At 46.2% G+C, this 15,523-nt stretch overlaps 1 protein-coding gene across 6 annotated transcripts in view; it reads left to right on the top strand.

Annotated features, from left to right (window-relative positions):
- Positions 1-15,523, top strand: part of sytl2a (synaptotagmin-like 2a) — a 119,949-nt gene that overhangs the window by 81,795 nt on the left and 22,631 nt on the right. For all 6 annotated transcript variants that reach the window (XM_061898012.1, XM_061898014.1, XM_061898017.1 and 3 more), the window contains 4 exons: positions 1,291-1,392; positions 1,532-1,588; positions 3,121-3,221; positions 12,014-12,118. In XM_061898012.1, the coding sequence (XP_061753996.1) occupies positions 1,291-1,392; positions 1,532-1,588; positions 3,121-3,221; positions 12,014-12,118 (365 nt within the window). The remainder of the gene's footprint in view (positions 1-1,290; positions 1,393-1,531; positions 1,589-3,120; positions 3,222-12,013; positions 12,119-15,523) is intronic.

Here is a 15,523-nt window from a genome sequence, read left to right on the forward strand (position 1 = left end):
TCTAATATAACATAGCATACAGTTCAAACTTATATTTGTCAGTAGACAATTCGACCGGTGCGCCTTTTGTTTGAAAAATAGTCAAAAAAATATGATACTCTTCGCGGCCAGAATGCAGAAGTCAAAATTTCAGCTACGGGAAGTCTTTTTTTAGCGCTGAGCCAGCAGGCGTCTAACTGCATAGCCCCTCCTCTAGGGGTGACCAAACACTCTTTGAAGTAAGTCGGAAAATGAATTACATAACCCGGGTCGGTTCTCCTAAAATAGCCAGTGCCCAAAAATTTCAGACAAGAGTCTTGCCTAGCTCAGCAGTTTGTGTGAGTGAGTAGTTGCTGGTGGAATTCCAATTGACAGAGATGGATAAATTAATTGCACTTCCCTTGGTAGCAGGAGTACCTCGCAAAGTGATGAATAATAGGTTTCTTTATGCCACTGGGAGAGGGGCGGGTGGTGGTCAGCGGCAGCTGAGGAGGAGCAACCATGGTACCAACGGGTGCCGGTGAGGAAGGGCTGACCAGCAGGCTAATTAGCTGACCCTCATTTGTGGAGATGGACTGGATTGATGGACATATACCTGACGGCCTATGTTTACCAGACATCCTTTTCTTGCTGTAAAAGGGGATAGTCGCACAGGTTCAGATTCTGTGCCATGCCCATTGCTCCCAAATTCACAGCAACTCCAAAAGGTTACAGTCACCAAAAGTATTTAATTGTATGCAGCACACTGGGTAAAAGAAAACAGCACAATGCAAAAATGATGCTTGGCATAAATGGAGGAAGACTGTATAAAAAGGCTATACAAATAGACAACATCGGAAATATAGGCATGTCCAAAACTCCAAACCCACAGGTAAGTAGGAGAGCATCAAGTGGCTAGGAAGATGGAAAAATGTCTTTGAAAACTGTCTGTCTTTTTCTTCTCCCCAAGTACTGATATAATTTTCCAAAGAGAGGTTGGGTTGTCTTTGTCCTATTTGGCTACGGTTTCCATGGAAACTGCTCCTCTGCTGGCTTATCTAGATGAGAATTGCCGCTCACAAATACCTTACACCGTCATGCAGGGCTTTATTGTGTGACTTTAAAACTTACAATTCACAGTAATACCTAATGTTGTATTATAATAAACATATGATGGTCAATATGCAGAAATATGATGGAAATATTAATATATTGTTTCATTACATGTATGTGTATGCTGGCAATATTTGTGGTCAGCATAGAAATATTCAAATCATTTGGCACATAAATGCATAAGAAACTAGAAATTTTACAGTCTTTTTGTTCATGCAGGTTCTGGTGATGAATGTCATCTAATTAACTTCTGCAATCTGAAAAAATCTCCAAGATTTATGTCATCCACAAAGAGCCTGAGGGACCTATATCAAAAAAGCAGTAAGATAACATTTTACTGTACCCGTCTTCCATCAGACAATACCCTAATACTGTATGTCCACAGTTTTAGAATCTTTGGGCAATAAGTTTTTTTTTTTTTGTAATGAGTTATATTTTTTTTGCATATAACTTGTCTTAGGAGAAGAAAAAAACAACAGCAACTCAAGAGAAGAAATAAATCAAAGTCTGAATGATGGTAGTTATATGTTCCTCTTAAACTACAAACCCCGTTTCCATATAAGTTGGAAAATTGTGTTAGATGTAAATATAAACGGAATACAATGATTTGCAAATCATTTTCAACCCATATTCAGTTGAATATGCTAAAAAGACAATGATTATTTTTTTTGCAAATAATCATTAACTTTAGAATTTGATGCCAGCAACACGTGACCAAGAAGTTGGGAAAGGTGGCAATAAATACGATTAAGTTGAGGAATGCTCATCAAACACTTATTTGGAACATTCCATAGGTGTGCAGGCTAATTGGGAACAGGTGGGTGCCATGATTGGGTATAAAAGCAGCTTCCATGAAATGCTATTCACAAACAAGGATGGGGCGAGGGTCACCAATTTGTAAGCAACATTTCTCAACGAGCTATTGCAAGGAATTTAGGGATTTTACCATCTAAGGTCCGTAAAATGATCAAAAAGTTCAAAGAATCTGGAGAAATCACTGCACGTCAGCGATGATATTACGGACCTTTGATCCCTCAGACGGTACTGCATCAAAAACCGACGTCAGTGTGTAAATGATATCACCACATGAGCTCAGGAACTCTTCATAAAACCACTGTCAGTAACTACAGTTGGTCGCTACATCTGTAGGTACAAGTTAAAACTCTACTATGCAAAGCAAAAGCCATTTATCAACAACACCCAGGAACGCTGCCGGCTTTGCTGGGCCCATCTAAGATGGACTAATGCAAAGTGAAAAAGTGTTCTGTGGTCTGACGAGTCCACATTTCAAATTATATTTGGAAACTGTGGACGTGGTGTCCTCCGGAACAAAGGAAAATAACCATCCGGACTGTTATCGGCGCAAAGTTCAAAAGCCAGCATCTGTGATGGTATGTGGGTGTATTAGTGCCCAAGGCATGGGTAACTTACACATCTGTGAAGGCCCCATTAATGCTGAATGGTCTATACAGGTTTTGGGGCAACATATGTTGTCATCCAAGCAACGTTATCAAGGACGCCCGTGCTTATTTCGGCAAAACAATGCCAAGCCAAATGTTACAACAGCGTGGCTTCATAGTAAAAGAGTGTGGGTACTTTCCTGGCCCGCCTGCAGTCCAGACTTGTCTCCCATTGAAAATGTGTGGCGCATTATGAAGCGTTAAATACGTCAACAAGACCCCGGACTGTTGAACAACTTAAGCTGTACATCAAACAAAAATGGTATTGAGTGTTGTTAAAAGAAAATGTGATGTAACACAGTGGTGAACATGCCCTTTCACAACTACTTTGACATGTGTTGCAGCCATGAAATTCTAAGTTAATTATTTGCAAAAAAAAAATAAAGTTTATGAGTTTGAACATCAAATATCTTGTCTTTGTAGTGCATTCAATTGAATATGTGTTAAAAAGGATTTGCAAATCATTGTATTCTGTTTATATTTACATCCAACACAATTTCCCAACTCATATGGAAACGGGGTTTATACATTTTTTACAGACACCATGTTTTACCATTGGATATTAAGGATTACATAATGTCTTTTCCAGTTTCGTCTTTTTCACCATCAATCTCTTCAGTCAAACAAAATCAAATCAGATCAACGTGGGTCCAAACCAGTCTGTCTTTGCCTGTCCTTCAGCAAAACGAGGTAAATTGTTGTAAATTGGAATGGTTAAAACCACCTACTTTACACCACCTTCCTGATTACATACACTACAAAGGCTCCAAGAAAATAAAAACTAATATTGTCATAAATAGAAATGCGCGGATCGATCAGTACCTGCTGATTTCCTTGAAAAGTACATAATTGGCCACGCCTTTCTATGTGGATCACAAAAGCTAATCAATCCTCTCTGGCTGACACTGTGGGTCTGATCTATCATGATCTAGCTATCAGTCTTGATAAATCACACTGCGTGTGCTAAATAAATACATTTAGATTGTACATGTTAGAAGAGGGCTGATTGATCCATATATTAGTAGTGTCGATACAAAGAGTAGTATCAGTATATGATCAATACTAAATTGATCAGATTTTATTTTATTTTTAAAGAAAATAAGGAACTAGTTTTAAATATAGTGTTGATATTTATTAACTGTCAATAGCCATCCATCCATCCATTTTCTACCGATTGTCCCTTTTGGGGTGGGATAGGTTGCTGGAGCCTATCTAAGCTGCCTTCAGGCGGAAGGCGGTGTACACCCTGGACAAGTCGCCACCTCATCGCAGGGCCAACACAGATAGACAGACAACATTCACACACTAGGGCCAATTTAGGGTTGCCAATCAATTTATCCCTAGGTACATGTCTTTGGAGGTGGGAGGAAGCCGGAGTACCCGTAGGGAACCCACGCATTCACGGGGAGAACATGCAAACTCCACACAGAAAGATCCCGAGCCTGGGATTGAACCCAGGACTGCAGGACCTTCGTATTGTGAGGCAGATGCACTAACCCCTCTGTCACCGTGCTGCCACTGTCCATAGCATTTACTATAAATACATTGAAAATGAAAATGTTAATATATGTGATCGTCAACCGTCCTATTTTTGCTAGGAAATCCTGTTTTCTTTCCTTCTTTGCCGGTTTTTGCTCTTCATGAAAAAAAAAACAAGCCGACAAGACTCGCAAAACTGGGTTGGGGGCGACAATTAGGAGACTAATTAATAGGGATTTTTCGATCACGGATTTATGATGCCGATTACGATAATCCATGAGTGGGATCGGCCGACATCAATGCTGATCACATGTATTAACTGTTTTACCTGTAATTTTGGTGAGTGCTATTGAGAGTTTTACACAACGTTTAAACGACTTCCTTTTTCTATTTTATTACATACAATTGTTTGAGCAAAACAAAATCAATAGTACAAAATCCATCCATCCATCCATCCATCATCTTCCGCTTATCCGAGGTCGGGTCGCGGGGGCAGCAGCCTAAGCAGGGAAGCCCAGACTTCCCTATCTCCAGCCACTTCGTCTAGCTCTTCCCGGGGGATCCCGAGGCGTTCCCAGGCCAGCCGGGAGACATAGTCTTCCCAACGTGTCCTGGGTCTTCCCCGTGGCCTCCTACCAGCTGGACGTGCCCTAAACACATCCCTAGGAAGGCGTTCGGGTGGCATCCTGACCAGATGCCCGAACCACCTCATCTGGCTCCTCTCGATGTGGAGGAGCAGCGGCTTTACGTTGAGCTCCTCCCGGATGGCAGAGCTTCTCACCCTATCTCTAAGGGAGAGCCCCGCCACCCGGCGGAGGAAACTCATTTCGGCCGCTTGTACCCGTGATCTTATCCTTTCGGTCATGACCCAAAGCTCATGACCATAGGTGAGGATGGGAACGTAGATCGACCGGTAAATTGAGAGCTTTGCCTTCCGGCTCAGCTCCTTCTTCACCACAACGGATCGATACAACGTCCGCATTACTGAAGACGCCGCACCGATCCGCCTGTCGATCTCACGATCCACTCTTCCCCCACTCGTGAACAAGACTCCTAGGTTCTTGAACTCCTCCACTTGGGGCAGGGTCTCCTCCCCAACCCGGAGATGGCATTCCACCCTTTTCCGGGCGAGAACCATGGACTCGGACTTGGAGGTGCTGATTCTCATTCCGGTCGCTTCACACTCGGCTGCGAACCGATCCAGTGAGAGCTGAAGATCCCGGCCAGATGAAGCCATCAGGACTACATCATCTGCAAAAAGCAGAGACCTAATCCCGTGGCCACCAAACCGGAACCCCTCAACGCCTTGACTGCGCCTAGAAATTCTGTCCATAAAAGTTATGAACAGAATCGGTGACAAAGGACAGCCTTGGCGGAGTCCAACCTTCACTGGAAACGTGTCCGACTTACTGCCAGCAATGCGGACCAAGCTCTGACACTGATCATACAGGGAGCGGACTGCCACAATAAGACATTCCGATACCCCATACTCTCTGAGCACTCCCCACAGGACTTCCCGAGGGAGACGGTCGAATGCTTTCTCCAAGTCCACAAAGCACATGTAGACTGGTTGGGCAAACTCCCATGCACCCTCAAGAACCCTGCCGAGAGTATAGAGCTGGTCCACAGTTCCACGACCAGGACGAAAACCACACTGTTCCTCCTGAATCCGAGGTTCGACTATCTGGCGAAGCCTCCTCTCCAGTACACCTGAATAAACCTTACCGGGAAGGCTGAGGAGTGTGATCCCACGATAGTTGGAACACACCCTCCGTTCCCCCTTCTTAAAGAGAGGGACCACCACCCCGGTCTGCCAATCCAGAGGTACCGCCCCCGATGTCCACGCGATGTTGCAGAGTCTTGTCAACCAAGACAGCCCCACAGCATCCAGAGCCTTAAGGAACTCCGGGCGGATCTCATCCACCCCCGGGGCCTTGCCGCCGAGGAGCTTTTTAACTACCTCAGCGACCTCAGCCCCAGAAATAGGAGAGTCCACTACAGATTCCCCAGGCACCGCTTCCTCAAAGAAAGACGTGTTGGTGGGATTGAGGAGGTCTTCGAAGTATTCCCTCCACCGATCCACAACATCCGCAGTCGAAGTCAGCAGAACACCATCCGCACCATACACGGTGTTGATAGTGCACTGCTTCCCCTTCCTGAGGCGCCGTATGGTGGTCCAGAATCGCTTCGAAGCCGTCCGGAAGTCGTTTTCCATGGCTTCCCCAAACTCTTCCCATGTCCGAGTTTTTGCCTCCGCGACCGCTAAAGCTGCACACCGCTTGGCCCGTCGGTACCCGTCCACTGCCTCCGGAGTCCTATGAGCCAAAAGAACCCGATAGGACTCCTTCTTCAGCTTGACGGCATCCCTCACTGCTGGTGTCCACCAACGGGTTCTGGGATTACCGCCACGACAGGCACCAACAACCTTGCGGCCACAGCTCCAATCAGCCGCCTCGACAATAGAGGTTCGGAACATGGTCCACTCGGACTCAATGTCCCGCACCTCCCTCGTGACATGTTCAAAGTTCTCCCGGAGGTGTGAATTGAAACTCTCTCTGACAGGAGACTCTGCCAGACGTTCCCAGCAGACCCTCACAATGCGCTTGGGCCTGCCAGGTCTGTCCGGCATCCTCCCCCACCATCGCAGCCAACTCACCACCAGGTGGTGATCGGTAGAAAGCTCCGCCCCTCTCTTCACCCGAGTGTCCAAAACATAAGGCCGCAAATCCGATGACACAACTACAAAGTCGATCATGGAACTGCGGCCTAGGGTGTCCTGGTGCCAAGTGCACATATGGACACCCTTATGTTTGAACATGGTGTTTGTTATCGACAAACTGTGACGAGCACAAAAGTCCAATAACAAAACACCACTCGGGTTTAGATCCGGGCGACCATTCTTCCCAATCACGCCTCTCCAGGTTTCACTGTCGTTGCCAACATGAGCGTTGAAGTCTCCCAGTAGGACAAGGGAATCACCCGGAGGAGCACTTTCCAGTACTCCCTCGAGTGTACCCAAAAAGGGTGGGTATTCTGAACTGCTGTTTGGTGCGTAAGCACAAACAACAGTCAGGACCCGTCCCCCCACCCGAAGGCGAAGGGAAGCTACCCTCTCGTCCACTGGGTTGAACTCAAACGTACAGGCTTTGAGCCGGGGGGCAACCAGAATTGCCACCCCAGCCCGTCGCCTCTCACTGCCGGCAACGCCAGAGTGGAAGAGGGTCCAGTCCCTCTCGAGAGAACTGGTTCCAGAGCCCTTGCTGTGCGTCGAGGTGAGTCCGACTATATCCAGCCGGAACTTCTCTACCTCGCGCACTAGCTCAGGCTCCTTCCCCCCCAGTGAGGTGACGTTCCACGTCCCAAGAGCTAGCTTCTGTAGCCGAGGATCGGACCGCCAAGTGCCCTGCCTTCGGCTGCCGCCCAGCTCACAATGCACCCGACCTCTATGGCCCCTCCTATGAGTGGTGAGCCCATTGGAGGGATGACCCACGTTGCCTCTTCGGGCTGTGCCCGGCCGGGCCCCAGCCCGGCCGGGCACAGCCCGTACAAAATAAAAATAAAATAGTACAAAATAACTAAACAAATTAAACTACCATCTATTGTATTTTTTTCCCCTAAAAGTCCGTCTGTATCCATGAAATTATTTTCTGAGTTTATTAAAATGTTGATCCAGTCATTCTAGTAGGAATCATATACTATTATTACCCTTGGTGACAACACTACCGATTTGTGGATATATCTGCTCTCTCTGGCTTGGACAATGCTGAAACACCAACAGTTACTGTTATATAATCCTCTCTCTAGACTTTATTAATCTAATTATTATTTTCATGTTAATATCTGCTCACTTTCTGCCGTAATGTGGTTCCATATAAACTTCTTAAAGTTGAATTAGCACTTATTTCCTCTGTTTTTTCCAGCTTGCTTAGCAGTTAACTTAGCCATTAGCATGTCTGCTCTCACTTGCTCTCTCTGTGTAACATGTTTAGCCTCGTATTTATACTTGCTAATGATACATGAAATGTATTAAGAAATTCAGTTAATTTGCCATATTTGAGGTGATTACTATGAACTCAAGGGATTAACTCTCAACTGTGTAAGGACATACACGATTAACTGCTAGTTTGTAAGCCGGAGAAACAAAAAGAAATACAATATTAACCAGAGGAGACCTGCGTTTGTGGTCAGCATTGAAAGGCATTAATCGGCAAGGGCGATCACATACTTTTTCAAGAAAGACGGCCAAATCAGATCAGTGGCCGATATGGTTGCCAACGTCCATAAAAAAGGCAAATGACCCATATTTAGAAACAAAAGTACTTGTTCTGTATTAAACTGTCAAGGGACACTTTTTTGGTTTGAGTATTTATTAACATGTCAAATAAAAATACTCTGTAAAATATCAATAGAGTATTTTGAATGACAATAGCTTCACAAGAGTCTACAACAGGCTAAGGCAATAGGATGCCAGCGTGACTGATCACTCACCTGTCAAACTCATTGCAGCTTGACGTTTCTGGCATGTTTTAGTTCTGCCTTAGCAGCTGTGACTGCCTCGGTGTGGCAGCAGCTAGCTAGCTAAAATGTTCTGTCTATCCTCCAGTGATCAGACTTCAAATATTACTTTTTACCACATTCACATTTTTTGAGTTTTTTTAAAGAAACAATTGGGGAAGTTTTGTGATTGTTTTTGTTGTCCTTAAGGGACAGATTCCAGATCTCCCTTGGAAAAACTTAAAAACCCCCCAACATTAAGACACTTCATGAGTCAAGGGAGTGCGGAGGGAGGACATGGAGGAGGGTCGCCAGGCCAAGTGTCCCCGAATCCACCGGGAACAAGTCAGGTGGCGGCGGCGAATTGAACGCCGCTGCCGCAATTGTCGAGGCGGGCGACCTCGAAAAGGTCACATTGGTGGCCGCCAAGAAGGTGAGCATGAGTGGCGCCAGAAGTTCAGCAGCCGTAGAGTTCTGAGACAACGTCTTGGGTGTCGCTGCTGTTTGCGCCACTGGCGTCCATACACTGACCTCCGAGAGAGCCGCTTGCAGGCCTCTGATTGCTGCCTGCGCAGCAGGCCAGCTGGAGGTCGCTGAGACGTCGTCGCGGAAGCAGGAAGTGGCGCCATCGTCGCCGTGGAAGCAGGAGGGGCGTCGTCGTCGCCGTGGAAGCAGGTGCTGGTGTGGGAACCAGCCTTGGAGCAGGTGCTAGTGTGGGAACCAGCCCTTGAGCAGGTGCTGGTGTGGGAACCAGTCTTTGAGCAGGTGCTAGTGTGGGAACCAGCCTTTGAGCAGGTGCTGGTGTGGAAACCAGACATGGAGCAGGTGCTGGTGTGGAAACCAGCCTTGGAGCTGGTCCTGGTGTGGAAACCAGACTTGGAGCAGGTGCTGGTGTGGAAACCAGACTTGGGGCAGGTGCTGGTGTGGAAACCAGACTTGGAGCAGGTGCTGGTGTGTAAACCAGACTTTGTGCAGGTGCTGGTGTGGAAACCAGACTTGGGTCTAGCCTTGGACTTGGACTTGGTGCTGGTGGCCTAGCCGGAGGTTGCGGCTTGGCGGGCCGAAAGACTGGTGGTGGTGGCCGTGCCGGAGGTTGCGGCTTGGCGCGTCGAAAGACTGGTGGTGGTGGCCGTGCCGGAGGTTGCGGCTTGGCGGGTCGAAAAACTGATGGTGGTGGCCGCGCCGGAGGTTGCGGCTTGGCGGGCCGAAAGACTGGTGGAAGTGGCCGCGCTGGAGGTTGCAGCTTAGCTGGGCGCAGCTGCCCAGCACTAGGCCCCCCCCCAAGAAGCGGATACCAGACGCGCTTCCTGTGGTCTGGAATTGTCTCCAGGGGTGGGTAAAGGGAGGCCAGGAGGGGGGTAGACCCCTTCCCTCTCGATTGTCCAAAAAGTTTTCTCCCAACCCCCACCTGAGGAAGAGAGGGTAAGGCCACTGATGTGGGCGGGACTTGAGTCCTTATGGGCGGAGTCCAAAAATCAGGTGACTGGGATTGACTCGACCTGCATTTAAAGAAAATGTCCTGATAATGTCTTATTATAGCGTTAAAGTCATTTGGAACCGGCTGAGAGACAGAATTAACAGAAGTTTTAAAAAAAAATTCACCCTGACGTCATCACTGGTGGACGGGGTGATGTCATCGGGGCGCGTCAACGGAATGACGTCATCCTCGCTGTTCTCCAGCTGACTGACAGCCCATTCAGTAAAATTTTTGGCAAAGTGAGAAATGGGATTACCAAACATCAGCGGAGAGGAAGACTAGGCTGCTTCCCGATGACTGTGTTCCGGAGGGAAGGATTGCGGGAAATGCGCGTCTCTTTCGCGAGCCGAAGTCTTCTTGTGGGACTTCCGCTTTCGCTGACGCGTGCGAGCGGGCTGAGAGTGGACCTCCCCCGGCCAGATGGAGTCGATCGGGACCAGAAACCCTCCAGGTCCCCACATCATGTCTTCATCTGGCGAAACGCGAAGCGTCTCTCTGCCCCCATCGCTCGGAAGACCATCCACGCACCTTCGTAGACCTCCGAAATGCCCGCAGCGAGAGAACTTCTTGATGCTTGCTTCCTACTGTGACGAGTTGGTCGCATGGTGATGCGGGTTTTCGTTCTCCCAAGGATGCAGACAGGCTTTGGACACAGCGTGCAGGTAGGAAATTATTTATTTTAGAATAAAACAGACTTAAACGAAACTAAAAGAGCTAGCATGGGAGCTGGGAAACACTAAAGGGCCTTAGAATGGAAGCTAGTACAAACAGAACCGAGAACAAACGTTGTCACTTGCAAATTAGGAAGCAAGGCAGACTGACGGGAGAAGACAGGCTAAATAATGACAGTAATCACAACACAGGTGCGCGTCAAGAACAAGCGGCAGGTGAAAACAATGAGCAACCATGGAAACAAACTGAAAGGCGCACAAACTGGAACCGAATGAGTCCAAAACAAACAGAAAATACAAAAAGACTCAAAAATCTAAATCAAAATATGATCCAGGCAGCGTATCATAACAAATATCTCACCTCTTTTTGCCAGACTACTTCTCATAGCGATGAATTGGAGATCTGCTCTATCATAAAGCTGTACATTAGATTCATATTAGTTAAACAGGACATACTTCTGTTAAAGAAATATTTTAATTTTTATTCTGTTAAGCAACAACTATTTCTGTGTCGTACAAAACCTTTTTTTATTCTGTTAATTGAGATATTTTGCAATAACAATTAATTAAAAAGCTATTTGTTTCCCACATATTCACATTATATTATAACATGTGCATCTAATTAAATTTTGCTAGGAGTCAAATAGTATAAAACATGTGTATGTAGATTTGTCAGTCATCAGGTCATGTTATCCACAAAGGTCAGAAATATCTTCAACAAACACAAAGAGTCCAGTTGCCTCCATTCAACTATTGAAGATAGTAGGACACATTTCCCTCAAATAAAAAAGGCCAACAGAAATTAAATCCTTTATTTTTCCAGGGAGTTGGCAACCCTAATGGCTCGTCGGTCAGCACAGCCCTTACTTACTTTTTTTTAAGTAAAAAGGAGCAGACAGCTGCTCAAACTTGCTAATATTTTTAATAACTAAGTAGCCCGGAATTTTTTGTATTTTCATTGTGACAATATTTCAGGGCTCCTCACAGGACTTCAATTAGAATGAGTGGCGTAGTTGTTTGTGAGGCAAAGGATGCCGGTTGAAGTTCAGGCTATTATGTGTTGTCAACTTTGTACTTTTTTTATGTCATTGCCTGAAATGATAAATAAAATGAAAAAAAAAAAGGCTATGAACTATTTTTAGAGATTTAACTGTGATTTGTGATAAGTGAAAATCCCTTATTTTAAACTCTTTCCTGGAAGATGTCCCATATTTTAAAATTGCAACTGTTGACGGGTATGGATCTGTATCGGCCAGTCCTGTCCAGGCTATTGTGAAAACATAATGGAACCATACTATACATTTATTTGTTGTTATATAATATTTCTGTTCTGTCGTTTTATATATTTTGATGACTATTAGGCAGATCGTGACAGCCTTTTGGAGACCTCATTTGACAGTAGAAGAAACACAGGAAGCTCCGCATCAAACATTAGTTTCTCTTCGGGGATGGATTCCATGCCAAATGTAAGTACTTGGTCATTGTCTTCTAATTACATAACAAAGAATATGTCTTTTTTACACATTTTATTGACTTGTTCCATATAGACCTATGAAAAAAACGATCACACAGCAAATATACAGTAAAAGCGTCCTTGTTTGAATTACTGAGTGAAATATGTTTTCTGAACTGAATTTGTGGGCCTCCATCAACAAATGACTTCTGACTGCATCTAAAGTAAACATGCTAGAGCAACACCATAGTTACTGTACATAAATCACAATTAGGGGAAAAAAAGTGTACAAACTGTAAATGTGTAACTGCCAAAAAGGGGAGGACTTATAGGTGTGCCTTGAGGAACGCCTCAGTTATGTAAATCATAATCACACACTATGTCCTGTATTTTTATTATGTAAGTGGCCAACAGAGCTGATTTTTTTGGTTTTTATGTTCCCAGTTGTTGCGCCCTGTAAAAGAAAAATGTAAATCATGACGTCACATGCCAGTTTTTACACAGCAGTTTTGCCACATGCACCAAGCAGAAATCTTGCCAGTGCAGCAGATAACTAAAGTAAGTGCTTAAAAGTTAAAGTAGAAGTGTTCTGCTGTCTATGGTTGCAATAGACGCAATATTTATGTGAACGTGTTTGTTTCGTTACTGAGTGCAGTTGGCTAGAGGTCATTTACTCGTCGTCATTCAATGAGGATATTACACATCCAGTTTGCACCCTTGGTAGGAGAAGAGAATTATGTGGCTTAAAACTATTAGTGGTGTGTCATTTATTCCACTTTAATGAGCTGGGGTGGTTGTGCTCTCATATACTCTGGAAAACAAGCAGGAAGCAGCAGGAGCGGCGTTCAGGAAGGAATTAATTTTTTTTCCAAAAATAAAAGCAAAAATGTAGCTGGGGAAAAGCTTTAAGAGTAATTTAGCTCAAGAGTAGCGATCAAACATACAACTTACATGTACAGGAATCAGAGGATGACTCCCCAAAAGCAAGCGTCACCTGAAGCGAGCATTGATCCAGCAACTAAGGCTGGGAGACAACAGAATTCAAAGGGGTTTGATTAGAGGAGGCAACAGGTGAGGAAACTAATTACTACACCGAAACAGGAGTACCTAATCTGTGTCGAAACCAACAAGAAAAGTAAACCAAGGGAAAACACGCTGGAACAGAAATAAACACAATCCTCGGTAGAACCACAACAAACTATGAGCTATGACCTCTTAGGTCATGATCAATATATTGAATTTAAATACAATGTATGCTTAAATTTGTACATGCAATGCGTTACTAATTATCCATCCATCCATCCATCCATCTTCTTCCGCTTAACCGAGGTCGGGTCGCGGGGGCAGCAGCCTAAGTAAGTAAGCCCAGACTCCCCTCTCCCCAGCCACTTGGTCCGCCTCCTCCCGGGGGATCCCGAGGTAATCCCAGGCCAGCCAGGAGAAAGTCTTCCCAACGGGGTCCTGGGTCTTCCCCGTGGCCTCCTACCTGTCGGACATGCCCGAAACACCTCCCTAGGGAGACGTTCGGGTGGCATCCTGACCAGATGCCCGAACCACCTCATCTGGCTCCTCTCGATGTGGAGGAGCAGCGGCTTTACTTGGAGCTCCTCACGGATAGCAGACATGCTCACCCTATTTCTAAAGGAAGCCCCGCCAGCCGGCAGAGGAAACTAATTTCGGCCGCTTGTACTCATGATCTTGTCCTTTCAGTCATAACCCACAGCTCATGGCCATAGGTGAGGATGGGAATGTAGATTGACCGGTAAATTGAGAACTTTGCCTTCCGGCTCAGCTCTTTCTTCACCAAAACGGATCCATACAGCGTCCGCATCTTCCCTTAATTGTGAACAAGAGTCCGAGGTACTTGAACTCCTCCACTTGGGGCAAGATCTCCTCCCCAACCTGGAGATGGCACTCCACCCTTTTCTGGGCAAGAACCATGGACTCGGACTTGGAGGTGCTGATTCCCATCCCAGTCGCTTCACACTCAGCTGCGAACCGATCCAGTGAGAGCTGAAAATCTTGGCCAGATGAAGCCATCAGGACCACATCATCTGCAAAAAGCAGATATCTAATCCTGCAGCCACCAAAATAGATACCCTCAACACCCTGGCTACGCCTAGAAATTCTTTCAATAAAAGTTATGAACAGAATCGGTGACAAAGGGCAGCCTTGGCAGAGTCCAACCCTCACTGGAAACGTGTCCGACTTACTGCCGGCAATGCGGACCAAGCTCTGACACTGATCATACAGGCAGCGGACCGCCACAATCAGACAGTCCGTTACCCCATACTCTCTGAGCACTCCCCAGAGGACTTCCTGGGTCGAATGCCTTCTCCAAGTCCACAAAGCAAATGTAGACTGGTTTGGCAAACTCCCATGCACCCTCAAGGACCCTGCCGAGAGTCTAGAGCTGGTCCACAGTTCCACAACCAGGACGAAAATGACACTGTTTCTCCTGAGTCCGAGGTTTGACTATCCGGCGTAGCCTTCTCTCCAGTATACCTGAATAAACCTTACCGGAATGGCTGAGGAGTGTGATCCCACAATAATTGGAACACACCCTGCGTTTCCCCTTCTTAAAGAGAGGAACCACCACCCCGGTCTGCAAATCCAGAAGTACCGCCCCCGATGTCCACGCGATGTTGCAGTCTCTTGTTAACCAAGACAGCCCCAAAGCATCCAGAGCCTTAAGGAACTCTGGGCGGATCTCATCCACCCCACCAGGGGCCTTGCCACCGAGGAGCTTTTTAACTTTCTCAGCAACCTCAGCCCCAGAAATAGGAGAGCCCACCACAGATTCCTTAGGCACTGCTTCCTCATAAGAAGACGTGTTGGAGGTCTTCAAAGTATTCCCTCCACCGATCCACAACATTAGCAGTCGAGGTCAGCAGAACACCATCCCCACCATACACGGTGTTGACATTGCACTGCATCCCCTTCCTGAGGTGGCGGATGGTGGTCCAGAATCGCTTCGAGGCCGTTTGGAAGTCGTTTTCCATGGCTTCCCCAAACTTCTCCAATGTCCGAGTTTTTGCCTCCGCGACCGCTGAAGTTGCTTACCGCTTGGCCTGTCGGTACCTGTCTGCTGCCTCCAGAGTCCTATGAGCCAAAAGAACCCGCTAGGACTCATTCTTCAGCTTAACGGCATCCCTTACTGCAGGTGTCCACCAGCGGGTTCTAGGATTACCGCTACGACAGACACCATAACCGTATTACTAATGATGTTGAGTCAAAATATAATGTGCACATCATTGTACACGTTATATATCCATCCATTTTCTACCACCTGTCCCTTTTTGGAGTCGCGTAGGGTACTGAAACTTATCTCAGCTGCATTCGGGTAGAAAGCGGCGTACACCCTGGACAAGTCGCCACCTCATCGCAGCACGTAATATATCATTATATTGATTTTAAA

This window comes from Nerophis ophidion, linkage group LG04, assembly GCF_033978795.1.
Source record: "Nerophis ophidion isolate RoL-2023_Sa linkage group LG04, RoL_Noph_v1.0, whole genome shotgun sequence".
NCBI lineage: Eukaryota > Metazoa > Chordata > Actinopteri > Syngnathiformes > Syngnathidae > Nerophis > Nerophis ophidion.